Source organism: Diplotaxodon limnothrissa, linkage group LG23 (genome assembly GCF_057381915.1).
Source record: "Diplotaxodon limnothrissa isolate DT_005_m linkage group LG23, D_limnothrissa_male_GT1.1, whole genome shotgun sequence".
In the NCBI taxonomy this organism is placed as follows: Eukaryota; Metazoa; Chordata; class Actinopteri; order Cichliformes; family Cichlidae; genus Diplotaxodon; species Diplotaxodon limnothrissa.
Genome location: NC_140617.1, coordinates 1,622,392 through 1,649,554, shown reverse-complemented (window position 1 = coordinate 1,649,554; position 27,163 = coordinate 1,622,392). Strand labels below are relative to the sequence as shown.

Genomic DNA, 27,163 nt, shown 5'->3' with positions numbered 1-27,163 from the left:
CTAAGAAATGACAACAGATTCTGTTTTGTGACTGTCAAAACTTTTGCACATACCTTTAAAAATAAATGACTCTTTAGTTATCGAAGCAGCTGCAGGTTTCTACCATTGTCGTTTGAGCTCCAGGTTTTTTGGTCTGTCAGATTATCTCCTCTTTACAGGCTCCATCTGCGCACACAGACACTCCTCAACAGTGACTGATTTGCGTCGCCGAGGCTGTGTTGGTTAAACTCAACGACAAACAAGCTGCTAGTCAACATCTAAGAAGTTCACAACTAGGTTGTTTATTTTATGATAACTGATACAGGATAAATGTTATACATTCTATTTTAACACTGATATTTCGATTTTATTTTCAATGTCAGTATGCAAAAAAAGAACAATGCGAAATTAAACATTTGGTGATGAATATGATACATAATTTGATCTTCATTAATATTAAACCAATTAATCTTAAGGACTCATTGTTGCCCCAGTGATAACTTGTTTAGCTACAACACAAAAAAGGGGGAAATACAAAAAAATAAACAACAAACATCAAGAGTTGGCTGACAGCAAACACTGTAGAGAACCACATGATCTTTAGATGTGTAGATGCATATATAAAAATACAGGATCCCTGTTGTGTGTATATATATGCACATACAGTAATAACGCATTTACTATAGTTGCAGAGCCTGCAGTGGGCCTACAATTAGACAAAAATGAAGAGAGCAGGATACACATACATACACACGTTTACCATAATCTCCCCATATAAACACACAGAAACCAACCAACCGACCCACAGGCAGGCTCTCCGGCTTTAGAGGCTAAAAACTACATTTGACTTAAAAAAAAAAAAAAAAAGAAAAGAAAAAGAAAAACAAACAGACATTCACATTTCTCAAACAAATCCCATGATCTCATGAGTCCTCACCTGATCAGCTGACTCAGCCGTCAGCCTTATTAACGTTACTGCCACCACAGAAGCTTGAATGATAAAGATGCTGAGGATGATGAACTCCGTTCTTCCCGGTGCGTTCCACTCGTGCAGCCAATCAGGGCCGAGCTGGCTCTCGTTGATTACTTCACTGTCTGTTGGCCCTCGTCCCCACATCGTCACTCCTCTCGCTCGCTCACTGACTCACTGCGTTTCTGCCAGTTTCTTCATCCGTGAGTCAGAGTGAGTGAGCGAGCACGTCGTGGAGACACGACTGCAGCTGTTTATGTCTGTGTTTAGTGTACGTATGTCCTTTGCATTCATGCATTTACCTGTGTGTGTGTGTGTGTGTCTGTGTGTGTGTGTGCACGCATTACTGTCCATCTCTGTGCAGGCCTCTACGGTGAAGAAGGGGCTTTGCTTCCGCTGTAATGAACCTGGTATCTGTTGACCATCTGCCCCTTCACTTCAGTCGAGAGGCAGGTAGTCTTGCAGGGGATGAGATCCTCCTCGTCTTCGCCCATTAGCCAGTTCTGTACGGAGCGTTCAGCCGAGGCTGTAACGTGATTGGTCAGCCAGCTCTGGTGCCACTTGTCGAAGCGTTCGTGCTGGCTCGCTGCCACTCTGTGCTGCGACTGTGAAGGAAGAAGACAAACTGTCAGAGACTTGTCACTGAGAGACAAAACCGGATTTAACAAGCAGAAAACTAGCAGGGTTGGATTTCTTTTCTTCAGCAGAGCTCTGATGAGACCCACGCGGAGGACGGATGTCTAAATTTAAACTTAGATGCCAGCCTACCTTCCTGGCCTTGACGAGGGCCCCTCTGCGGTACATGTAGTCCTCAGAGTTCATGACAAACACCATCTTGTGAGTGTTGAGTTTAAAACGACAGTCGAGACTGCCGGCGTTTTCCACGCCCAGCTGGCGGTGCCACTCTCTCCTGCAGCGCATCGCCTCCACCTGTCGCACTTGCCAGCGGCGAAAACGGCGCAGGTTCCTGAAAAAAATGGAGACACGGTGCGGATTACAAAAAACTGCCTTGACGTATTCTCAGGGTTCCTGAAAGACATCCGTTATACCCTGTTGATCTTTACAAATGTTATCTGAGATGACAGCAGATCTGTCATCAGATACCTTTAACAGAGCGTTCCCATAATGCTACCAGCTGAGGCACAACGAGCCAAACATAAAAACATGAAATCAATCAAAATCTATTTGGGGACACAGTTTTGTAAGTTTTACTTGATTTTTAGTTGAACAAATTCTGTCTAGTCTAATACACAAAAGAAATGCACCATCACAGCACAACGTTTATTAAAAATAAGACACGTAACGCAGGAGGTGTGCAGGAATTCAAATGCACTTTGGTTTCTCTTTCCAAGTATAATGAAATATAATATATTACAGATTCATTTCCACTGTCACACCTTTATTCTGCTGTTATTTATACTGCCACATAAGTAGAAACAGTAGAAACATCTGTCATACCTGGGCAGAAATACGGGCTTGAAGAAGTAGCCCTCTGCTTGAGAGCACAGACTGGACTCTGTTCCTACAAACTGCTCCATGTAGCTCGACAGGCACTAACAGAGGAAAGTTCCAGCGTGTTTAATCAAAGTCCAGTTATTCATTTCCAAGTTTCTGGTATGTAAACAAGTTTAGAAATTGTTAATAAATAAGTGTTTACCTGAACATCTAGCGGGTCATCAGCCTGGGCCTCCTCAGTGTCCAGCAGCTCGATGGTCATTGTCACTTGACCCTTGTTTTGAATAAACATCACCTGATGACAAAAACGAAACACCCATGTTTGAATGACCTCACTACACCTGAATCAAAACTATGACCCAAAAGTGTGACAAAGGCCTTTGCTTTATTCAAACAATTACTTAATAATAATAATAATAATAATAATAAATTGGATTTATATAGTGCTTTTCAAGGCACCCAAAGCGCTTTACAATGCCACTACTATTCATTCGCTGCCATATCGCGCCATCGGCCCCTCTGGCCATCACCAGTAGGCGGTAGGGTAAAGTGTCTTGCCCAAGGACACAACGACCAGGACAGAGAGCCCGGGGATTGAACTGGCGACCTTCCGGTTACAGATGCGCTTCCCAACCCCCTGAGCCACGGTCGCCCCGACTTGACTGTAATTTCCCAAACTAAAGGCCCCACGTGGCTGTGCACAGTCTGAATGTTATAGCTGTGTACGGTCACTGAGGGGCAGTACCAAACATATTTGGAGCAACTAGTCTATTGAAGGCCTTTATGGGGGGTTTTTTGGCTGCTGTTGGTTCACCTTCATTGAACGTCTTTGTAGTGAAGCAAACAGTGTTAGAAACAAAACTGTCTGTGATTCTCATTCTGCTGTTCGGATCATTTTGTTATATTTCGTCCGCTTTGAACCGAGCTCTGGCTCATTTCCCATCAGTCTACCTACAACATCATCATCAGGTTTGTGTTGTTTTGGTAGAAATGCACACAAGCACATCTGCATTGTTTCACACACAAAATCTTTTGCTCTGTGTAGTAAAGTTCCTGCACGAATGGACATAAACGCAATGAATTCCTCTTGAGTCAAAGATGGACAGCAGCATCCAGATATCTGGGAGAGAAATTAAAAACAGTCTGCACCCAACCAAAGAGAAGCCGAGATGTGGCGTTCTTGGTTCTCAGTAGAACTGTGCCATATTATACACATCATTTAAGAAAGTATACTTTATTGATCCCCGTGGGGAAATTCCTCTCTGCATTTAACCCGTTCACCCAGTGAAGCAGTGGGCAGCCATCGGGCGCCCGGGGAGCAGTGTGTAGGGGAGCAGTTCAGTGGATTCGAACCACCAACCTTCCGATCATGGGGCCACCACTCTACCTACTGAGCTATCCCTGCCCCAATAACAATAATACACTACATCTCCCCCCACCCTCCTCACAAAAGTGTTATACTGTGCGGTCAGTAGTACAGCGTTTCTCATCCCTAGCATGCAGATAAAATTAAAATTTAAAAAGATAAAATTACTGAACACTGTGCTGTTTTCTCAATTGAACAATAACATCTTTTAAAAAAAAAACAAAAAAAAACAAAGCAAGCAAACTGTTTGGATCCCAGAAAAGCATTTCCATTCTTCTACAACCGGTAATCAAGTATTCAACAGCTGTTATCAAAGCGTTAGTACCAGAGAAAGGTAGCATCTGATTACATTGAAGTGTAAACGTGTTTATCACGCTGTGGTACAGCTGGCTGTCATAAAATAATTTCAGGTCCACAAAAACGTAGTTAAATCTCAGTCATTAGTTGGAAGGTGAAATTTCAATCGACTGCACCAAAGGCCTCAACAGCATGAGAAAAATGTAAAGAATGAATCCTTGGGGGAAAAAAATACTTGGACTGGAGGAGTGAGCTGGCTTTTGTTTTCCTACAATCACGATCGCTGTCCGTAAAACATTCCTTTACAAAAACAGCTTAAGTGATGCACTTTCCTTTTATGGGTACATCTAGTCTTCTGAAATTTTTACCGTCCTGTGAAATCGCAGAGCAGAATATTTTTACTGCAGAGAAGGATAATCTGAAATAGTTTCACTACTTCAAACAACAGCTGTGTGTCAGGGCCAAGCGTTTAACCCACTGGACTCACCTTGAAGCAGTTCTCTTCGGCCATCACTCGCTCAGCTTTCCACTGGTAGCTGGTCTCCCAAGCTGCTCTAACACACTGTGAGGACAGGTTTCCCCCGGCTGCCCCTCGTTTCCTCTCAGCCAGGTAAAGCTCAACCACTTGCAGACACACCTCGTCGCTCACCAGGTGCTGCAACTTTAGTCAGAGAGGTAAATATTAGAATATGCCAGTGTTCACATTACAGAGTCACGGGACTTAGAGAATTAACCTGTGTGTGAAACTGTTTACCTGTCGGATGATGTTGTGGATGACTTTGTCGATGGTGAAGCCGATATAGGCGTGGATGGTGAACATCTCCCTCAGCGTGTCCTCATATTGTGTAGAGTCCAGGTTGCCATCAAGCAAACTGCGCACCATATCGAGGAAAGCTGGGTAATACTCCTCTAACTCCACCTCACCTGTGGAAGGGGAAGGACAGCACTTTTGTTAGAGCAGCTTATCCGTGTGGATGTGCAGTGGAGACTAGGGCTGCACGATACTAGGAAAACCTGCGATGTGCGATAACTGTGATCAATATTGCGATAACGATATGACTTGCGATAAAATAAATAGCAAAACAAAAAAACAAATACATAATTTCTGTTTTACTGCAACAGTTTTATTTAAAGAAAGCTGCTGTATTAGCAGAGTAACACCAAAGTGCACTTTAACATTGAAACATTGCCCCCATAAAAAGTGTCTGAGGCTTGAATTCTGAAAGACATCCTTCCCGGTCTCTAGAATTCGTTTTGAATAAACATAACACACTTGTCGGTCTTCTTTAAGATCCCAGCTGGCCAGCACCTCACGTGATACACGGGCTGTATTTTCACTAGTGTGAGAGTCTGGAAAACACACAGTCTCTAGACACCGTGTTTTCAGTTCAGGGTCTACGGTGAGGAAGTGCACTGTGAAGCTCATATATGGCTCCGTTGTACGACTTGATCATAGGTCTGTAGTTGTTGCGTAGTTTTCAGCTTGGCTCAGTTCAAACGTGACGGTCTTGCGGCATGTTTCGTACATTTGTGGAATGGCAACATGGGAAAAGTAGTTTCGTGAGGGGATGCGGTATCTCCGGTCCACTTTATGACTGGTGAAGCCCTCTCTGCTAACTGTATTTATAGGCATCATGTCTTTAGCCAAAAAAATGTGTAATGGCCTCTGTTATTTCTTTGTAGCGCTTCGACGTTTTCTCATAAGGAGTTCCACTTGAAAAACTCTGATACAGAGACGGCTGTTGGACTGCGGCGCTCTTTGTCTTAACATTAGCCCTGTCTTTCTGGAACTCTTCAAACTGTTCTCTGTGGTTGTGTTGAAGATGATGGTGGAGTCGTGTTTCCTCTGGTGGTTGCCACGAGTGTTCGGCAAGTGTTGCAGAGCACCTGTGTTTGGAGAACGTCGTCTTTATCAAATCCAAAGTACCTCCAAATAAGCGAGGTACTAATTTTTTAGCTACGAGTTCATAGTCAGTAGCGTTCTCGTCATGCGTCTCGCTCTCAGCCATTACAACTCTGACTCGTTGCTGCAGCGTTGTTCGCTCCCCACCTGAGTAGGAGGCGGGCCTCTAATCCATTTGATTGGTTAATGCCGTGAAGGGCTCTATTCGACTGGTCAAATGTGTAAAGGGGTTTCTTTGGTCAGTTCGATTTATTGTGCAGGCCTAGTGGAGACCCTGTCCCAGCAACCAAAAGCAGTTATTTACAAAAGGCAGGCCTGATGTGTGTTTGAAGAACAGATTCTTCTGATCTGAAGAAGGGTTGCAGCAACAAGTCAGTTATCAGAAACTATCGGTTAAAATGACTAAATATTAGAAAGTTTCTCAAACAAGAGGCTTTTCTGTGTCTTATATTACAAGGAATGTAATATTGTGGCCTAAGACACTCTACATGTACAGCTTGTAATATGCTGAACAAGAATTTAGTTTGTTTTTGATAACCAGTAAACCTTGTCCTAAACAGACTTTTAGAAAAGTGCCTTTAACTGGTCCATACAGGTCCTGCAAATCTGTTCAGAGCATCAAAAAGTCTTTCACCACAGATTTCTTCCCTAAACAAAACACAACAATGCTACTACAACACTCAGATTCTGAACAAAGTCAACTAAATAAAGGTTGACACGTAGCATTAGTAGAACGATCATTTTTCAAACGTTATTTTATTGCCGTGCTGTTTTAAACACTGAGAAATGTTTCAACATATCTGGAACATCATTCCCTTTAGCAAACATTAATCTTATTTAACAGTGTGACTGACACCAATTTAAAAGCACATTCTGATTCAGTGCACATTTATTGAAGCTAATTATCTAATCGTCTTGATGAAGTAACTTGTATATTACAGCGTGTGATTATTGCTCAGTGATCTGGAATAAAGCCACCCACAGCTGACCAACCCCACTTAAAAATCAAACACCTGACGACTGTAAAGATGTGAGTAACTGTAAACATAGACTGGACTTACTGGGCTGCTTGAGGCGGAGCTCCATAGCGAGGTCACACGCCTTTTCCCTCCGTCCCTCTGCCATCAGCAGCCTCTCTCTGCTCTGCTCAGCTCGATGCTCCAGCAGCTGCCGTTCTGCTTGTCGGTAAACCCGCAGCAGCCGCGAACACAGAGTCTGGTGCAGCCGCAAAAAGAAATACCAGTTGTTGTTGACAAAAAACAGGTTGTAGACACCATCCAGCTCCTTTTGGTGCTCTGCTTCAGGGTCACGAAGGTCCACCTTCTCCCCGGCTGCACCCGAGCTCATCTCCATAGGTGTAGACCCCGGGGTCGGTGTGGATCCAGCAGGCTGGCTTATGCTGCTTGAGGTGGTCGAGGCTTCGTTTTCTGCAGGTTGGGATGGGCTGCAGCGCCTCCTCCTGGAATCACCGTTGAGCTGCTGCTGCGGTTGGGACTGGGTCTGGGACTGTGATTGGACAGGTTGGGGTTGAGACTGACAACTGCTGGCTGCTGCTCCTGATGCATTATTACCATTTCCTCCTCCGCCTGCTGCGGTGGTGGCGGTTCCACCTCCTCCTTTATCGCCTCCCTCTTCCAGCTCAGCCTCCTCATCCGTCCATTCTTCAGTATCACTGAGCTCACCGCGGCGGGAGAAGAACAAGTCGGGGACAAAGTGCTGGATGATGCGTTTGATGTGGTCCTTGTCATCTTTGTGAATAGTTGGTTGTCGTTTAACGTGGTAGATGATGAGTGAGGCAGCATCCTCCAGGATTTGTTTGTCCTCATAAGTAAACACCATGTGAGGTTCACTGGATGAGGCTGAACCATTACGGCTTTGTTGGCCAACACCACCTTCTTCTGTGCTCTGCTCCTGACGCTGAGGTAAAAAGAAGAAAATCAGACAGCAGAAGGAAACTCCTACAGGCCAAGCAGAAATACGGAAACCTTTGACACCAAGAGGTTTCACTGACCTCTGACAAATCCCTTCAACAAAAAAACCCCACCTGCACTCAATGTCCTTTGACTGAAACACACCATCTTCATTATGAGCCATGGTGTTAGAGCAAAGCCACTTAAGCAAAATTATATAGCTCTGTTCTTACTAAAAATGCTACTAGAGTAGCTTTGCATACTCACAATTCCTAATAATGTTAATTTATTTCAGTTCAGGCCCTCAACTCATCTCCTGTCTGGAAAAACTGTTTTAGCTCCTCCCCCTTTAAGCCCACCCTCCTCATAAGTTAGCTGTCCTCTAATTGGCTGTCCATGACAAACAAAAGGTTTGAACAGCAGGAGGCGGGGCTGGTGGTCAGAGCTTTGCCCAGGGATTTTGGCTCATAGGGATTACCCATCACGTATACAGACCTCAACAGGTCCACTTTAGTAACGTCAACGTGGACGCGAAATCCTAAAGAACCATCAGAAGTTTGAACAAGTTAAAATGTCAAATGTGAAACTTCAGTCAGGTGACGCATGTTGTGCACCTGACTGATGAACTGTAAGCACCAGAATAATCTTTTTAAATTTTAGAAAATGTGAGAGGATAATAGTCAGGTTACACTATAATGAACGCTTTTATACCCTCTCACTGAGTCTGACTCTTCTTATGATTATACAAAAGCGATTATGCAGGACTGCTATATCAGGCTTCACACCTCGTTATCTTTTCATCACCATTCAAGGTCGCGAATAGAGGAGTGTTTACCTCGTCGTAGATGCTTTCAATCTCATTAAGAAGACTTTTCGACCGCAGGGCCTTCATATCGTTCTGTTTGAAGTTGACTCCTTGGTGGTCGAGGGACTTCAGGTAGGCCTTCTCGTACTGCTCCCTCCAAATCTTATTGAAACCCTGCTGGGCCTCTCGCCACTCTTCCTCCTTAGCTTTCAACCTGGAGAGGAAAGAAAAGCTTTAAAGTTGACGCCTAAAAAAAACATTCATGTAGTTGAATCTATTTTGTCACCACAGTGCGTTTGTTTTTTCACATGTTAGACTGGAAGGAAAAAGGCAGTTCTTCAGAAAGCACTATTCGTGTAGCAGGGTGCACAAAGACCTCCATGTTGATACAAGGATCTTGCTCACGCTGTCAGCAGCTGAATATTCCCATCATATTGTCACTTGCTTAAATCTCTCAGCTGGTCATGTAAACAGAAGTATAATCAACAGTTTTCCTTCTATAGCCACAGTGATGTAAACATTAGATGTGTTGGTTCAACATCCTGCTATTTCATATGCATATGAAAGAATATTGTGGCTATAAGGCTTAAAGTGTCTGCACATGTCAGACGTCACTGGGGAATTCTGAGATAAAGAGATTGTCCTGACCTCTTCAGCACCACAGGCACAGCAGTAGCAGGACTCCTCTTCAGTCCCTCGATGATCTCAGGGGCTTTGTCGCCATAGATACGATACACCGCACGACGCTGGATGACCTCAGAGGTGCCGCCCAGGCAGTCGTCTAATCTGAATCGGTCCTGGTCCTCTGGTGAGAGGCGAGAAAGCTTCTTCTGGACACTCTCTAGGACTCTGATGGTGGCCAAGTTTGTCTCCAGAACAACATCCAACTAAAGAATAAGTGTTAGAGACGGCTTTTAGAGGGCATCTTCTAAAGCTTAGCACCACGCGATATATGTGTTTAAGAATAAAACATCCTCGGGGTCACCAAATATATTTACTACTTGTTAAAAACGCTAACATTAAGATGCACATACCTCAAATCTTTCATCCTCACAGCGATGCAGCTGCTCCTCATAAGGAGTCTTCTTGGAGCTAACAAAGGTTGAATCTTCTGACCAGGAGGGGAAAGACACCCAGGTGTCATTCAATACCTGCACACATACAGATAAAAACATGAGTTTTCATGCCAGCACACTTTTCTATGGTAACACTTTAAAGATTGCTTTTTATGCACCTTGATATTTTTACTCTGGACTTCAGAAAGTATAATTAAGTTACAATATGATCGCCCGATCAATCTGCTGTAGCACAGATCCCTTTAAGGCATCTTTCTACTGATTGGGTGCCCCTCACACACAAAATATTTGAAGAGAGGGTACGTGAGGCTGCCGTGCTGACAGAACGCCTTATTGTCATTGTCAAGAACAATGATCGCAATTTCATTGTTCTTGACAATGACAATAAATCAATAAATACTAAATACTAAATATTTTAGGGGTATGCAGGAAAGGTTCAAAGCAGCCTGGAGGCTGAGCCTCAGCGATTACTTGTACATATGCTGCCTTTGTTATTTGAAACTTTTCTATGAGAAAAGGAAAAACATATTTAAGCTACATACTGCCTCCCTGTCCTTACTGTACTCATCTGATTCTGCATAACCATAATCAACTACCAGCTACCAGGCCATTAATTAGGATTTCTTTCCCTCAACATGCTCCTGATGACTGCTAAGTAATAGACGCTTCTGAAGTTACAATCCTAATATGGCAGTAGGGTCAAAGTTTCTATTAGGTGGTCACACGATGTGCATACTACTGAGCAAACAGTACGTCTGTGTATACATGTGCTCCTAACTGCATGTGTAACCTTTTGCCATGGTTCAACATTTTCAAAACCGAGTTCCTGTTTTTGTGTACTTTGCACTCGAGACAGAAACACATGCACAAGCAATACACTTTCCCCCCGTTGGTTTCCCACCATTTCACTAAAATACAGGTGGCAATAAAGTGTGAGAAAATGTGGGAAGACTGACTCGCAGCTTCATTCAGACACGCCCACAACAATCAGAAAGAGAGCAATGATGTGCTCCACAAGATATTCACCATATCTGCAAAACGTTACATCAGTGATGCATAAAGTGACATATGAGGTCAGAGTCTTGTACATCACTGTGGTTATTCAGAGTTTTGAAAAGGGAATAATTTATAGAGTTATTTTCTGTTAGATACTGATCAGGGATAGGGTTAGATGATCAACTGAAAGGTTCCATGTCAAGTCTTTGCTGGATTTTATTTTCCCCATTTCTTAAGGACATGACTTTCAGATATTGTTCATCTACTGTAGAGAATTGTTTAGGTTTGACACTCATTTTGTCTGCAACCTGTCCGGTTTTCCACTTCCCTCAAACTTTTTTGCGGACACACTGCACACCATACTGACAAGTGACAAGTTTCTGCTAATAGCTTTTTAGGAATTGACTTGCTGGCCTAGAAATACTATTTTATGCCTGTCAAGCTGTTCCCATCGGCATTATACAGATTCAAAATGGCATGGTTTCAAAACATAGTGATAGTAAAATGTTTCAAAAAAAACAGCTGATTAGAAAATTAAATTGATTAGTTGCGTGCAGAGATAGACAGTAACGCGTTACTGTAATCCGATTACTTTTTTCAAGTAACGAGTAAAGTAAGGGATTACTATTGCAAAAACGGTAATTAGATTACCGTTACTTTACCGTAGGAACGCTGCGTTACTGCGTTACTAAAACCGTGATTTTTTGCGAGAATGTCTCATGACAGTGACGTAAGCGAGTGCGACGTTGGTGACAACAGCTGTGTGCAGATCAACAGTGGATCATATATCGATTGTGGGAGAGAGTATGAGCGTGCAGCGTTTAAAGCGTGGAAGTACTGACCTTACTTTGAGTTTGACTCCATAAAAAGTGACAAAAACATTAGTGTCCGCTGTGCGTGGGAAGAAAACTTCTTTTTACAGCGAAAAAAACCCCTAAACTTCCAACAAGCACCGAGTAGCTACGACGTAATGGGAAACTCACAGAGAAACTCGCGGGTTCTTCCACTGACCGCGGCACACCTGCACCAGGGTAACCCTCCGCCTGCCCCACTCCTGCTTTACAGGTGAAAATAGAGCAACAGGACCGCTGAGTCTTTGACTTTATTTATTTTCTGCTGTGTTTTACTTGCATCTATTTGAAAGACTGAGTGTAAACACAAAAAATATTTTATTTTATGAGCTGGAATGTGCAGAAAATAGGTTTCAATGTTAAACTAATTTCTTCCAGTCAGAGAATGTTGCAGATAATTAAATTTTTGCTTGATGCATAAAGTTAAAAGATTAAAACTAATAAAACAAGTTTTAAAAAGAGACTTTTCCATCTGATTACATTTTGTATGATGGATTATGTAGAAAAAGTAGAATTGGGCTGAGAGATCTATCGCTTTATCACCTCTTCAGGTTGTAAATCGTGTTTTTAAAAAGTAACTAAGTAATTAATTACTTTTGAAAATAAGTAATCAGTAAAGTAACGGGATTACTTTTTTGGGCAAGTAATCAGTAATTAGTTACTGATTACTTTTTTCAAGTAACTTGACCAACACTGGTTGCGTGTTACATGTAGACAACACCGATTCATCACTTGCGAACTTGAACAATTCAATGTTAAGTTGATCAAATTTGTAATTTAATATTCAAGTCAAACAAACTTAAAGAGGGAAAGTCGACACTCAAGATGTGATTTTGTAAAAGCCTGCGCGTTTACCTCAAGCAGCTACAAGCATGCAAGCTGTAACTTATGGACTGATGTTTATCAACCAGGGTTGATGATGAAATAAATGTGGGGTAAAAACAAAAAAAAGAAAGAAAAAAAAACAACTTGTCAGCAAGATTCAGCCCTGTGTGCATAAGAGCTTATTAACAGCAGCTGTTTTCATAAAGGAAGAGCTTCGAGACATCCTCATATTTGGCAGCCTGAAGGTGTGAGACAGAAACTTAAGTTGGCAACCTCGCCCACCCCCTCATGTCATGTGAGGTTTAGGGAGTCCTCAAAAACAATGACATTCTTAGGTGAGCTGATCGAGGGACAAAGGCACAAAAGAGGCATGCAAAGATAACAGGAATCATAATATTGTGCGTATCTAGACATCAGTTTCTATGCATGCAGTTCAAACTTGTGCTATGTTGAAAAAAAATAAACATTTAAATTCAGACATCAAGCCAACATGTTAAGATGCTGTCAAAGAAATAATAAGGAACAGATGAAAGGGGCTCAAATGCACACAGATAACTTTAAGAAATGAATGACGCAGTGGTCTTTGTTTGGTAAACTCTTAAGTAGATATACCTCCTTGCATAAGGCCGTGCGCCCACTGCATTTAGGCTGCTGGTAGGTCTTGGGCAGTGCTCTATAGCTGGACCCCAGGCGCTTGCAGGAGGCATAATCCACCTCCCTGCCCCCTCCTCCCTCCATGTAACGATCCGACAGCCCTGACACAGCATGAGAGAGCTCTTTGTCCCCGAGAAATGACTTGAACTGTGTGTACAGTTCAGGAAACTTCCTGCAAGGATATGGACAAAATTATTAATGACAGATAACTGAAGTACATCTGGTATTTTCAGCTAGTATAAAAAGCCCTGTGACGACCATTTAGAGATAACTTTCAAATTTGTAAAGTTGACCTGAATGTCATATCTGAAAACAAACAATATCTTAATATTTGTTGCCATTTGCTTCACTAACACTGGATATTAGCATCATAAACCATTTCCACTTTAGTTTGTCTCTTTCTATCCATCTCAAAATTCTTTCCATCCACTCACCCCAAGAAAGGAGTAACAAGCTGTAGCAGCTCGGCTCCTGAAACGACTTCTTGGTTAAACAAGGCGATGCAGCGCAGGAAGTTCTCATATACTTCCTGGCTTTTAAACAGGCGACGAACCTAAACGACAGTTGGGTTGACAATAAAATTCGCTCAATCACTTTAAAAATAAAAAAAAGTTTCAGTTAAAAACAAAAAGAAACAAAAAGAAAAAACATTATGGGATTAAAAATTTAGTATAAAAAATTAAATAAATAAAATCCAGAATTACAGCCCAGAAGAATAATCCCTCACCTTATCAAAGAAGGAAAATTCTCTTAAGACTCCATGTTTGCCAACCGAAGCAAAGGACTGATCTTTGGTACAGGAATACTTCATTTTTTTCTAAATAAAGAGAAGAATAAAATCTGAACATCACAAACTCGACCGCTTTTGGAAAATCCCAAAGAGCTGTTGAAACTTTTAAAGAAAAGTTCGTGTTGTGCAACACAAAATTATTTTCTAGCAAATGAGTTGGTGCTGACGAAATGAAGTAAAGGAATGCAAATACTCTGTAATTATGTTACAAGCTTGTGAGACACATTTTGCCCAGCATGTTGCAGGCTGTAATGTCCATAATAGTAAATGACATACATCACGGGGCTTACATGCAACACATTAACTTATAGAAATGACTCAATGTAACAGATTAAAAATAAACTGGTATTCAGTAAGTTCTCTTCAATTAAACTGTTACTGTGTTACTCAACAATTATGAAAATAAAGAAATTTACCAAAGTAAAAGCAAATAAAAAGTCCATAAGGGTAACAGTCGTTCTGTAGCGTCTGTAACAAGAATGGTGTCTTTCAAAGCTCCACCTCTCTCTCTCTCTCTCTCTCTCTCGTTTTTAATTAATTGTGAATACGTCAGAATTTTAGACCCTATTTCACAAGATGATGAAGTTGCAAAAACAATCATAAAACGTAGCATTTGAGCTCATAATGCACAGCTTTTGTCTCTTTCACTGACTGACCCGCTGAAGAGAGAAGAACTTACCTTGAGCAGTGGGGACATATGCTGGAGAAGTATGGGCCTCGGCCTCTTTTTGTTCTGTTTGGTTATCGTGTCCTCTTCCTCTGTTCTTTTCAGCTGCTCTTTCCCCCCGGTGAGCGAACTGCCTGTGAACTACAGAAGAGGAGGCACGTGGGCAAAAAATGCTCAGTAGTACTTCTTGGGACTTTGGGAACTTCTTAGAGAACTGACTGACAGAAATACAACGTTTTTGACAAGTTATATATTCAGCTGTTCAAAAGTGGCACTTCACTGTGACTGTGTGAATATTATCATGATGGCATTTCAGAGCCGTAAATATACAAAATGTCACTGTTGTAAACTGTGTTAAAATAACTGGAAATGAGAAATGTTGCTTTCGTGCCCGACTGCAAATTGTTTCTGTTCAAACTGTGCAGATTTTCATCTCCTTCCCAAGTGGAACATCAGAAATCTCCGTCTATGCTGCTCAACTCACCAGTGATCTCTTGGCATCGGGCAAGAATTGTCCAAACTCAGCCAGCAGGTCTTCTTGTCCCTTGAAGAGACTGGCAACTTTAGAAAACACCTCATCTTCTGTCATCCCACTGCTGCCTCGACTGCCTCGACTCTCCTTCACCTCCAGCTGTTCCTTCTAAAATGTTATAGAGATATAGGGGAGACACACACACACAAAATAAAAACAAAACTCAGAAACTGCAAATAAAAACCCAACACCTTTTATGCTATGAATATGCAGTATTCATGGCCTTACTTCTACAGTACCTGATATGTGTGAAGAATTTCTAGGAAGGCTCTATAGATCTCTGGATGGTCCAGGAAACGGTTTTTAATCTTGTTGACGTAGCTGATGGCGCTATCAAATTCTACGGGGCTCGTCTCTGAGGCAGGCGGGGACACAGATGAGGTGGCTGCTGGATTTTGGCTCTCTCTGCTGGTCAGGGGAAGAGAAAGTCTGCTGGGAGGCTCTGGAGGTCCTGCTGCTGATGAAGACAGGGGCTCTGTTGTGGCCACCTTGACTTCACTGGTCTGGGCAGGTCCCACTTCAGAGTGAGAGGAAGAGGCGCTACCCGAGGTTGCAGCAACAGCAGGAGCGACAGGACTCTTCCCCTGCGGGCTTGGGGATACCTGCACAGAGATGCATTAAGAAAAAGACTGTTTATTTACGACTTGGGGAGAAATATCTGTTTGTATATGCCGGTGCAGGTGCAGCTAAAATGATGACGTAAACCAACTTTAATGTGCTTGTGTTGCTGCAGAAATATTAAACACTCAAACATAAGTTGGCTCTGTGGGTTCGTTTTAAATCCCTCTCTTAGCAGTGTATAAACTCTATATAACACAATAACAATTGTAATTGTAGACAAAAGGTACACAGTAAACATAAAGCACTAAATATTAAAATGATTTAACAGAAAAAGTTTACATAAACTTTCATAGGTTTTAGAAAAGAAACGCATGCATTATGCATACTTTATGCCTAATGTTCAGAAAGAAAAGTGACTGGATGTTTATATGAATGTACTTGTAATCTAAAGTCAGTATTAAAGGAAAGTAGTTCTGATGCAAATCCCAAGTCACACTAACATTACACCTAAGATTGCCCAAATCCCATTATCTTGCCATCCACTACCTAAGCACGATCCATCTCTCAGAACAAAACATCCCTGGAAGTTAGGTCCCAGCTTTTACTTTAAAATAATAAAATTGTACACAGAAACTGAAGGAGCTGACACATATAAAAGTTTAACTCAATCTGACACGGACCAAATGCCACAGAGTGAAATCATTACAAATTCCTCAGTGTAGTCGTTTTTGTGTCACACCGTAAAATTCTTTTAAAGTCTAACATAGATTCCTAATCTCTGAAATTCTTTTTTATATACAACTTGTATATATTTGGCTCTTTGTGATGAGATTTAAGTGCTTGTTTCAGCCAAAAATGCACAGGAAGAAGCAGAACTCCAGCTGAAATTTTGTTAAACTACAAAGCTGCTGTCACATTTTGTAGTGAAATCTTCGTGAGGGCTTTTTCAGGTAGATCATTCAGCTGAAGTTCAGGGCAGTAGAGCCACACCTGTTTCCTCCTAAGATGTTCTGTGGTCTTAAACATATAATGCTGTCAGCATACACTGCTGTACATTGCTTTACTTATATCTGATATCTCTTTAAAAAGAGTATCTTACCTGTGCAGAGAAAGGAGACTGAAGGAAAGCCATCCCATTCTTAGGGACCTCTATCCGATACCCCGGTGGCAAGAAGGCATTGAAGCCCAAGACGAGGTCTGGGTGTCCATGAAACAGTTGTGATACACGGTTTATCACTCCCGGTGTGTCGATGCTATTTCAGAAGACATACAGATAGTTTAGAAGTTTGGTTGAGAAAGATTGATTAACTACTTCTCTCAAACACCACAAAGCAAAAACAGAAAACAAGTTATTAATAAGCGCTACACATGTTAGCTTTAAAGAAAAAGGAGCAAAGAGGATTTGCTTTTAGTCCTCGTTTCATTTCAAGATAATAATACCAGTTGCATAATTACAGTAAGAAGCTATGTGCAGTTTCATATGCACTGATAAACTCCAGATTGTGAAACAGAACTAGTCAAGGATTAAACAGCACAACGTAATGAAACTCCATAAACAAGCAGCACAATCACCATCTAAAGAATATGTATGGGAATGTATGTCATTAAGAATGCATTACTAGAACTCCCATTACTTCTGGTTTTCACCCTGGCAGAAGTACAGCTGCCAGTTGGTCACAAGATTATACAAAAACCATCAAGCTGAATTTCATAAGACTTGGTGGCGTATGGGTAAATGAAGATCCCACTGTATTTTAAAGTGGATCTGGACCACCTCCCTTAAAAACTGCACAACAGAAATCAGTGTGCTCCCTGTGTGCCCCTGTGTAGTAGTTACTTGTGGTTTGTTTGCATAAATGCCCAATGATACCTCTGCGACTTGAACTCCTTCATGATGTCGAGAAACTTGTTATATATCCCAGGGTCATTCGCAAAACGAATTTTGACTTGGTCCAGATATGACAAGGCATCTTCAACCTAAACATGGAGAAGAGGAAGAAAAAATCAGTACAGAACAAAGCACAGGCAGTCTCAGCTGGATGTATGGAGCAGCATTTTCCCCAGAATCCAGCCACGGTGCTCACGGTGGATGATTTTACAGCTACAAAGCTTGTTTATAGATTTCAAATGCTACGTTTTGCATTATTAATAAATGCATTTATTTCCGATTTGTACTATAAAATTACAGGTAGCCCCATCGTACAGATTTGTTTCAGTGCTGCATACGTGAAGTTACGTGAATGCTGACTGATTTGTTCACTATCAGCCAAAGTGCAACATCAACAAATCCTCTGGTTAGCAGTACAAGCTGTACAACTAACGCTAAAATAAATAAATAACTGGGCATACACAAGAGACACCAGGCAGCTTTTGTTCATTACTCCACTGCTTTCTTTCGCTACCACAGCTAGGCTAGTTTAGGTTGCGCTAAAGGGGGAAAAATGTCTTCACACAAGCCATTGTCACAAATAGTCCACATCTTAAAGAGGGTTGTTGTAGCTAACGTTTAGCCAGGAGCCAGTCGACTCACGATAATAACTCCACCAACACTTGCAACACCTACCCGCATACAAATTTATACAATATGTTTAGTCACAGCTGGTCCCCGGCCAACAGTGTCGCGTTGGCAAAAACAGTACGACATATTAAAACACTACTATAACAAAGAAACGTGTACTGAAGCTGCTAATGAAGTGAAATAGCCGTTCTTGGCTAGCCTGGCTGACGTCCTCCACTTTGTTCGGGTGGCTGAAAAAACGAACAAGGAGGAACTTCCCACAAGCGAGGTCTGAGTTAACGTTTGCTCACAGAAGCACTTATTGATATGGCAAATGAGAAAGTACCACTAACTGTGCCACTCCACTGTCACATCCACTAAACGAAACATAGCTTCTAAATCCAACATTAAATGTTAACGTTAGGCTGTTTAGCAATGAATTACTTTTAATAGGCCAGCGAGCTAACTAACGTTAGCCAGCCGTTCCTTTCACTACTCTCGACGACAGAAGAGAGAAAGAGAAAAAAGCCTCAAATCCAATGCAATGATCCGACGAACAAAATGGTTCTGACTCTCAGCCACTTTTCCCTTGTCATGTCCGTTGTCTCCTTACCTTCAGCTTCTGGAAGTGCTGCTGCTGCACTTGCTTTTGTGTTATAACGTAAGGCTTGTCTTGAATTTGGTTTATTTGCTTCGCGGTGCTGTGCGCCTGAATCTTCGCCATTATCCCGGCGACAGGAGGCTCGAGAGCCGCTACCACAACTTAAGAGGGAAGCTTCGGCGTTACCTCCAGTTGTTGGCTAGCCGACAAACCTTGCTCTCGGTCGGGAAGCCAGCCTGCCAGCAAGCAACCCTACTCTGCCTAGCTGGACAGTCTAGGTACAGAGGCAAAAAAAAAAGGACGGGAAATCCAGCAGAATGAAGGTTGATGACAGACAACCTGCTACTCTCGGTGACTTTGATGAAACATCACCATCGAATTAAACGAGCCCAGGCAAGAAGTATCGGAAAATAAGCCCAGAGACAATGGTTACCGTTTTTCGTATTTAAAAAAAACTAAAGCCTGTCTCTTTAAATTCGGCGGCAGCGCTCTGTCTTGGCGTCCGGAAGCCAGAGTAGGAGTGAAAAAAAAAAGTGAAAAATTGAACTGCGCAGTCGCAGCGATGGGAGGAGCTGAGTTCACAAGAATCAGATTGCTCCACTCCCCCTTCACTGCTACAAAGGAGCAGCGCTACTCCATGCAAAGGATGGCTGCACACTCCACAACGGTGCCCACGGAGCTCGACGGTGGACCGAATGCCGACTGTGAGAAAGATCGATACATGGCTATTGATAGACACCTACGGCTCATTCAGAGGGCATTCACAATGGATTCAGCTTGGTTTTCCAATGCAGGAGCCAGAGGCAGTTTTAAACAACTTTAATGGATATGAGGAAGCAAAGAAGAAAGGAACAAGTATTTTGCTTCGAAAGGGTTTATTAGTGACTGATTTACACATGGTAAGACATTAGGAGTAATGATGACAAATGAGAGAAAAAACAAACAAACACAATTTGTGCATTAAATATCTACAACACAGTGTTCATTCTACCACTGAAAGGTGCTGAAAGGAATCCATCACAGTATTAAACTATGGGGACTTTGCTGCTAGTTTCCACCTTTGTAACCACTGCTGAAAAGTCAGTCCTCCTTTACTGACCTCGGGAAGGACATGCTGGGCTGGCCTTTCCCACCTACAACACACAAAACAGGGACGTTAACTAGAGAATGAGACGCTGGACTACTGAGCAAGGGCATGAATGGAAAATAATTAGAGCCAATAAATTCAGTTAGATATTGGCCTCAGATGTACTAGCATGAATTTTATTTTTTTTTAATTCAAGCCATGAAGTCATTTAGAAATGGTGTAATCACCTGTCTGTAGATAGGCAAGTTGACAGTAAGGTTTAAGACTTCATTTACTACCAAAGAATTAAGAAAGCTGGTCTTTTTTGAAATAGTTTGAGCTGCAAAACTATAATTAGATGACTTAAACCACTATCAGTCAGTTTCCATACCTGGATTAAGCTTCTACATTTAAAAAAAAGAAAAAAGTCAATAATAATCAGAATCACTGACCAGGTGTAATTTATCCATTGCATTACGGAGACCAGTTAAAAATGGCAAGTACATTTATCTCTCCATAATGGACTCCAGCAACAAAAGCCTAGTCAGACAATCAATGAAAGATCATTAAAACTGCCTAAATCACTTACATTTGGAAAGAAAAAACACTTACAAAAGTGTGCACGAATAATCTTAGTATTGTCTAAAGGTTAAACCAGGAAGTAGTTCTAATGAGTGTTTAAAACATGCTCTTTTAGTGATAACTCGTCCATTCACTTGCAGATGTTGTTCAGGTAACCGTATCACTCTAGGTAATTCCCAGATCTCAATTTGTAAAAATACACCCAGATTAGAAAGGAGAAATCTCGATTAAGCAGCAATTAAAATGATAACAGGTTATCGGTTTAAAAGATGCGTCTCACCAATAAGAGATGGCGGTTTTGACTTGGTCCCCATAAGAAAGGCCCTGTGCACAGCGGTGAGTGAGCCCTCGGACTCTTGGTACCAAAGACTTAAGAAGCTTTTGGTCCTCCTCCATGACTCTGGACAGGAGAGCTAAGAGTGCAGACAGACAGCAGTATGTTACTAAAAATCCACTGAGCATTTTATTTTTTGAGGAAATTTCTCAACATATTAAGTACTTGTACACCAAACACTGCCCTCATTTGTGTTTAAACCAAATGCTTTAAATCTCTTATCTCCCGATAAGTTCTCCTGGTTACCCTTTTGATCAGATGCCTCCAGCTGATCCGCTTCCTTCTTTATCTTCTGCAGAGTGGCAGAGTGAAGCTGAAGTAACTGACGAAGAAAACGCAGCTCAAGCTGTTGTGAGCGAGATCGGGAACACAACTCCTCCGGAGCCTGAAGTCGGGTGTGAAAGTCAAAAAAGTTACTAGTATGCAATATATGAGGAAAAATAAAACAGTGAAAAAGGACACCTCCCAGCAGCTTTGGTACATGGAACTCTATTTTCCTTCTGCTCAGTGAAACTGACTTTCAAAGATGCAATTTTTATCATCCCTGGTTGTGAGGGGTTCAGCATCGATCAATGACCGTCCGTTACAATCACTTAGGCCACATTTAAGAATTGGCTGCAAACACTGATTTTGTAGAAAATGATTTGAGAAAGATCCACAGGAAACATAAGTGATGTTAGGATAGTGAGACGGTCACTAAGTCCCTTTAGAAGATTTCTTTGGAGGCCATTACCCAGGCAGCATGACTGAATAAACGGTTTGTTTTAGTGACTGAAATTACAATTTGAATATTTTAAAATAATACAACACAAAATCATGATGTCACCAGTTCAGAACAATGCTCCACTGACTAACATCTACTTTTACTGAAGCAAATGACTCAGTCACACTAAAGCAAGATCATCATAGCAACCTCCTTTCAGCAAAGGAAGGAAGGAAGGAAGAATGAAGTGGTTGCCCAGTGACTGCATTGAATGTTTTTAGCGTTCAGCAACCAACTCCAACTGGACGCCCTGAGTTTGAGTGTGCAACACTTCCAAACTCTGGCAACCACCTTCAATCACAAGGCGACTGCAAAGGTTGTCTGCAAATAATCGGTGTCTAATTTACGAACACGGACAGTCTGCCTGAACGATGCAATCATTCGGAGTCAGCTGAACAGAAGAGCTCGTCTGCAGAGCGTTCAGAGGAGCCTATCAGGTCCAGTTTCACTGCGTGTTATACCTGTATAACCATGCACGTGACAAATAAAGAATCTTGAATCTTCATTTGTAAGAGACGACTCCAACTGCCTGTCGATTTGCAATAAACAACTGACCTGCAGTAACTACGTCGCAATTTGTGAAAGAATGTTTTAAACCTATGAGTTTCTGGCTGGGCTCTCAATGCAAGTAATTAAATGAATTTCTGTGGTATTTAGATGGTAAGGGAGGGACACAGATTTGCAATTTTCACTAATTAATCACCATATCATCACAAACAGATTGCAACTGTAGCAAAACATGAGCGTGAGAGCGAGCCGAATCAAAGAGAAAACAGTAAAACTGCAATACTTTACATATTATATGCCAGAACTCACCTTGTACAGAGGGAATGCCAGACTCTGACACACGCTGCTGAAGGTCGGGGACCGCAAGCGATGGATGGACAACCACGATGCAGGAATTCGTTGCATACTAAACAAAACAAAATGGAATTATATTTCTGGTCAGCGAATGTCACCGCTGGACAAGGACAACAATTAAATATGTTTTTGTTTTGATTCACTGCAGCTGGGCCCACAGATGTACCACCAACAAGGCAAATAGAGGGATACCAAGCAACATGCTCATACCCTTCGATAGTTCTGCGGTCCAGTGAAAGAAGTGAAACTGTTCCCATCTGTCTGGCCTCCTTAGACACAGCGTTCCTTAGACTGTTGGCTGCAGTGGTCACATCTTCAAACTGTGCCACTAGTTTTGCCTGGATGAATTCCTCTAACTGAGACAAAACACAAAGATTAAAATCCTCAGAGTGCTACAAAAAAAAACCCATAAGAATTAAATTTTAGTCACTCTCGTTTTTCACCCCAGACTGAAGCCTCTCATCAAACATATTTCACTGTCATTGATCCTGACCTCTCTGTGAAGATGAATCAGCTGCGTCTTGGCTGTCGAGTTCCCCTTAATCAGACCTCTGATCTGCTCTTGTCTGAGAAGCTATAAAAACAAGAAAGCAGAACATGATTATTTTTATGATCAGAATCAGAAAGGGTTTTATTGCCAAATGTTGAGCAGGTTTACAACATTAGGAAATTGCTGCGATGATGTGACAAATGCTGACAAAAAGTCAGTCTCCTCACACCTAGCAACCATCTAGACCACAGATCTACAATATATAATGCATGTAGAAAATATTTCATCCCAAAATATTGTCTGTCAACTCTCACCACTAGTTGTCTGAAGTCCAGTATGCTCTGCCACTGCCTGCGAAGGCTTCTTAGCGCCTCCTGTCGACTTTGGGCATGTTGGTCAAGTTGGATGCAGCGGTCTCTGATATAATCCCTGGCGGCTGCCTGCATCACACACTGCAGTTCCACCTCGAGAGCTGATCTAACAGTTCAGAGCGCAAGGAAAATAAAAAGCATGTAGAAGACGAGACAAAATTATTGCCTCTAAAGATATTACCACTAATTAAAATGAGCTCACATAGCTGTTTTCAAACAGGATGTAAATACAAAGTTTAAAAACATTGTAACGTTCAGATAAAAACAACAACAATAACAGTGGCTGTTTGTTGCCCCCCCCACACACACACAGAAACCCAACTCCCAAGGTGCAGTACTGCAAAAAAAACATGAAATGTATGGCAAAGGCAGAGAGTGAATTGGAATGAACTTACAGTGCCAAGGAATCATCCTGGAGCTCATCTCTAATACTGGACACCTCGAGCTCAGCGTCCTTCTTACGGGTTTGCAGCTGGTTTTTGAGCTGCTGGACTCTGGAGCGAGTCTGGGCCAGTTCCACCAAGTTCTGCTCCACTTCTTCCCAAGCAGCCTGCAGCAACAATCACATGCGGGTCTATGCATGAAAAGTTACCAATCGCAGATTCCAGGAAAAAGAAAGAGATGATCATGGTTCGATCAAGATTTTATGTATCAGGACATAATGTGTGAAAAAATAAGTCCACTCTTACTGCTTCTGTTTATTTCATTCACTGATCATCAGCAAATGTGACATTGTTGTTAAAGCTGGTTCTACAAGCTACTGAATCATATGGTGTGTTTAACCTTTGACACTGTTTCTGCATTTTGGATTAGTTTTTGTTAAATCAACAATGATATGGTTTAATATGACATGTGCTATTGTTTGTATTTACCTCATTTTAAGACCAGATTATCTTTATTATGTCCTGATATGTAAACTGTTAGAATTAACAGGGGGTGTGCTATTTTTCATCATGATGGTATGAACATGGTTTTGTCTGCGTTACTATTGGTATACTGCAATGTGACCGCACCTCTAAGAGGGTTTTAACTGGTGGCAACTCATTTTCCTCTTCTGCTGACATATCCAGAAGGTGATCGCTTTCATAGCGGAACCTGCATGTCAAAAAATAAATAAATACATTTTTAAAATGCATTACACTGGAAATCTGGAAGCATAACATGAAATGAAAGATCCCAGTCACTGCCTTACTGCAGAGCTGTTACATCCCGTGTCACGTCCAGAGACGACAGTTTCTCCTCCAATACCTTCTGCTCTCTTGAAGCCAAATACTGCAGCGCTGATAGAACATGGTTTGGAGGGTAAGTACCCAACACGTTCTGGTGACACAACAAGCAACAGCGTGTTAATGCAAAGTCAAAATTAAAGACAGTGTTAACACAAATACAAAAATATTTTGTAAAATCAGACACAAACACACCAACCTCAACAGCACTCAGCCAGTACTGGAATACAGCAGTCCGCTGCTCACGGGTCATACTACAGGGAAAACAAACAAACAAGAAACTAAATACATTTTAAAAGCTGAATAACTTAAATCGAGTACAGTCTGCGGTCCTTACTGTGTGGCTGCAGAGTGCTGTGTTTTCGATTCGCACTCTTGTAAAGACTGATAGAAGTGGACCCTGTCGTCACACAGCTCTCTCACATCGCGCTAAAGAAAGAAAACAAAAGTAATGGATGATTTCATGAAGTCAGCAGCTGATATGCTACAGTTGCCTCGGTAAGCAACTGATTCCAGATTTGTGCGAATGTTAACATTTCTCCCAGCATACATTAGGTAAGGTTAGGTGAAGTAATGTTGGGTTAACACCAGTGTGTGAATGGGTGGATGACTGGTTGGTTAAAGCACTTTGGGGTCCTTAGGGACTAGTAAAGCGCTATACAAATACAGGCCATTTACCATTTAACTGGTAACTATAAATTGGCCCCAAGTCTGAATGTCTGTCTGATGGATAGAAAACACACAGAGTCCCTCCAAAGCAGCTATATTTGCTATTTCTGTCTGATAAACATTCTAAATTTTAAACTTAAGTAAAATACAGATTCGGGCATGTTTTACCAGAACTTGTGCCTCTGTTGCCACTTTGACATTGAGGCTGTTGCAAGAAGATTTATCAAACAGCACTTCAATTTCTGCTTTTCTGCAATAAACACACACACAAAAAGAAAAACATGTAAAAGGCATCGCGGCTCATTTTCACTTAAAATGTATTAGTAAATGTTTTGTCTTACCTGGCCATCTGTTCCAGAGCCTGGCAGTGCACACTGATCTGTTGGACATCATCAGAAAGATCCTTGCAGCTCGAGATGCAGCGCTGCCTGAAAGCCTGAAGCAGCAGCTCTCTGCGTTGGCCGTCTTCCACCTGGGCCCAGGTTCGACTGATAGAGCTCTCTGTGTAATCACAGCAGAAAATGCAGCTATTAAACGCAAACGGCAAAATAGTAGAGAAAAACCATTTCTGCCGTTCACCCTCAACAAAAGTTAAAGAAGAAAGATCTTTTCACAGCCATGTAAATTAAGTTGAGAAAACTGATATCACCGATTCAACCTTTTCAGCACTTTGTGGTATAACTAATATATTTGAGCTGAACCTGTCACCATGTGAAATGTGTGAAAAAGATATTTTTTCAGAACTTCTCTCATTTTAACTTTAATTATTTTATCTTTATATAAGAAAACAATCACAAAGTGTAACTCAGTACCTTTTGAAACAAACATACACAACATCAGACATGTTTGCATCTAATCAAAGTAGTGACAACACATCAACTGATGATTTTGAATTGAGCATAGGTGTGAATGTGAGAATGATCGGTTGCTGTCTCTGCGTTAGTGTCCAATGTGCACTGCGTCTCACTCAGCAGGACAGGCTCCAGTCCCCTCACAACCCTGACTGGAGGAAAATTATGGCGGAATGGCTGGAAGTCCTGCCCACAGTGTATATGATGGACTAACCTTGTGTGGCCATCTGCTCCTCTGTAACACTCATCTGAGAGTCCAGGTGACTAATCTCTTCTTTCAGCTGCTCTATCTTCTTCTGGAGATCTTTACGCCTTGCAGCCTCACTCTGGCCCTCAGCCTGACAAGACTGCACACCAGTAAACACAAACATAGCTTTTACAGACACTCCACTTTGTGAAGCGCAATCACTAACAATTAAACTAAATTATAACTGCTGGGGAAAAGAAATAAGTTGCAGCCTACCTCTTTGTCTTGAAGCGATTTATACCTAATAACAATGTCAAGGATAACAGCGCAAATAAATAACAAAGAAAGGTAACATTCAGGTCCGGGAGAAATTTAAAGTCTGTTGGAAAGAAGCTGGAAGCTTTGCAAATCAAGTCAAGACCAAAAAGGATACCACTGAAGATTGCCACGCATGATCCTCACATTCCTAAAAAGACAGAAATCAGTCAGAGGTTGCAGTTTATTTTAGAAAACAGGCCATTCATACAAATGTTTTTTCTTTTGTAATGAACCAGAGTCCTGAGTAAATGTTTGAGGACAGGAAATGAGCCGTGCTCTCGTTATAATTTAGTGATCAAAAGGTTTATAAAACAAAACAAAAAGCAAGCGGGAGCAAAGTCTCACCTTTGCTGGAAAACATGCTGGGTGACATATTTCCATATCGACTTCCCCGTCCCAACACAGAGTCTGGAAAACAATCAACATTAGTTCAAGGCTAAAAAGTTAGGTAATAACATTGATGACAGGTCATATAAGTGTAGATACCTACGTTTTAAAATAGCTGTCATTAGGCAGCCTGTCCGGGGGCAGCCCAAACTCCTCTGTCGCCCAGCGTTTCAAGTCCTGAACAAGATTTCTGTCTCCCATCCTGACAAATAACAGCGGGTAACGAGCTAAAGCTAGAAACAACAACAGGAGACTATTATCATCAGCCAGCGTAGTTAGCTTAATGAGTGCACGTAATTCACAGATGTCCCTCCAACTTACCG

General features: G+C 41.7%; 2 protein-coding genes across 2 annotated transcripts; both read right to left on the bottom strand.

Moving 5' to 3' along the window:
- Positions 1-881: 881 nt before the first annotated feature.
- Positions 882-19,228, bottom strand: sin3b (SIN3 transcription regulator family member B). Its single transcript, XM_085347962.1, has 19 exons — positions 18,748-19,228; positions 17,508-17,614; positions 16,737-16,890; positions 15,316-15,678; positions 15,029-15,184; positions 14,557-14,685; positions 13,815-13,904; positions 13,522-13,640; positions 13,046-13,259; positions 9,720-9,836; positions 9,334-9,572; positions 8,716-8,899; positions 7,032-7,887; positions 4,822-4,991; positions 4,555-4,728; positions 2,607-2,699; positions 2,408-2,502; positions 1,718-1,916; positions 882-1,554 (listed from the first exon to the last, which is right to left on the bottom strand). Exons 1-19 carry the CDS (start codon positions 18,856-18,858, stop codon positions 1,318-1,320), a joined length of 3,807 nt encoding a protein of 1,268 aa, XP_085204088.1. The 5' UTR covers positions 18,859-19,228; the 3' UTR covers positions 882-1,317.
- Positions 19,229-19,765: 537 nt separating this feature from the next.
- Positions 19,766-27,041, bottom strand: haus5 (HAUS augmin-like complex, subunit 5). The gene is made up of 19 exons (XM_085348295.1): positions 26,944-27,041; positions 26,799-26,861; positions 26,569-26,601; positions 26,412-26,436; positions 26,163-26,295; positions 25,439-25,598; positions 25,266-25,347; positions 24,766-24,857; positions 24,628-24,682; positions 24,395-24,522; positions 24,216-24,297; positions 23,598-23,752; positions 23,146-23,308; positions 22,835-22,915; positions 22,552-22,697; positions 22,297-22,393; positions 20,964-21,102; positions 20,664-20,796; positions 19,766-19,868 (listed from the first exon to the last, which is right to left on the bottom strand). Exons 1-19 carry the CDS (start codon positions 27,039-27,041, stop codon positions 19,766-19,768), a joined length of 1,968 nt encoding a protein of 655 aa, XP_085204421.1.
- Positions 27,042-27,163: the final 122 nt, after the last annotated feature.

Coding starts and splice junctions, on each gene's coding strand:
- sin3b (XM_085347962.1), bottom strand. CDS start 18,858: ATGGCGAAGATTCAGGCGCACAGCACCGCGAAGCAAATAAACCAAATT. Junction 15,679..16,736: donor AGTCTCCTTTCTCTGCACAG/GTAAGATACTCT, acceptor ATCTCTGTGCAG/GTATCCCCAAGCCCGCAGGG. Junction 1,917..2,407: donor AAGCCCGTATTTCTGCCCAG/GTATGACAGATG, acceptor CATTTTTTTCAG/GAACCTGCGCCGTTTTCGCC.
- haus5 (XM_085348295.1), bottom strand. CDS start 27,041: ATGGGAGACAGAAATCTTGTTCAGGACTTGAAACGCTGGGCGACAGAG. Junction 26,437..26,568: donor ATGCGTGGCAATCTTCAGTG/GTATCCTTTTTG, acceptor CATTGTTATTAG/GTATAAATCGCTTCAAGACA. Junction 25,599..26,162: donor GGAGCAGATGGCCACACAAG/GTTAGTCCATCA, acceptor GTGATTACACAG/AGAGCTCTATCAGTCGAACC.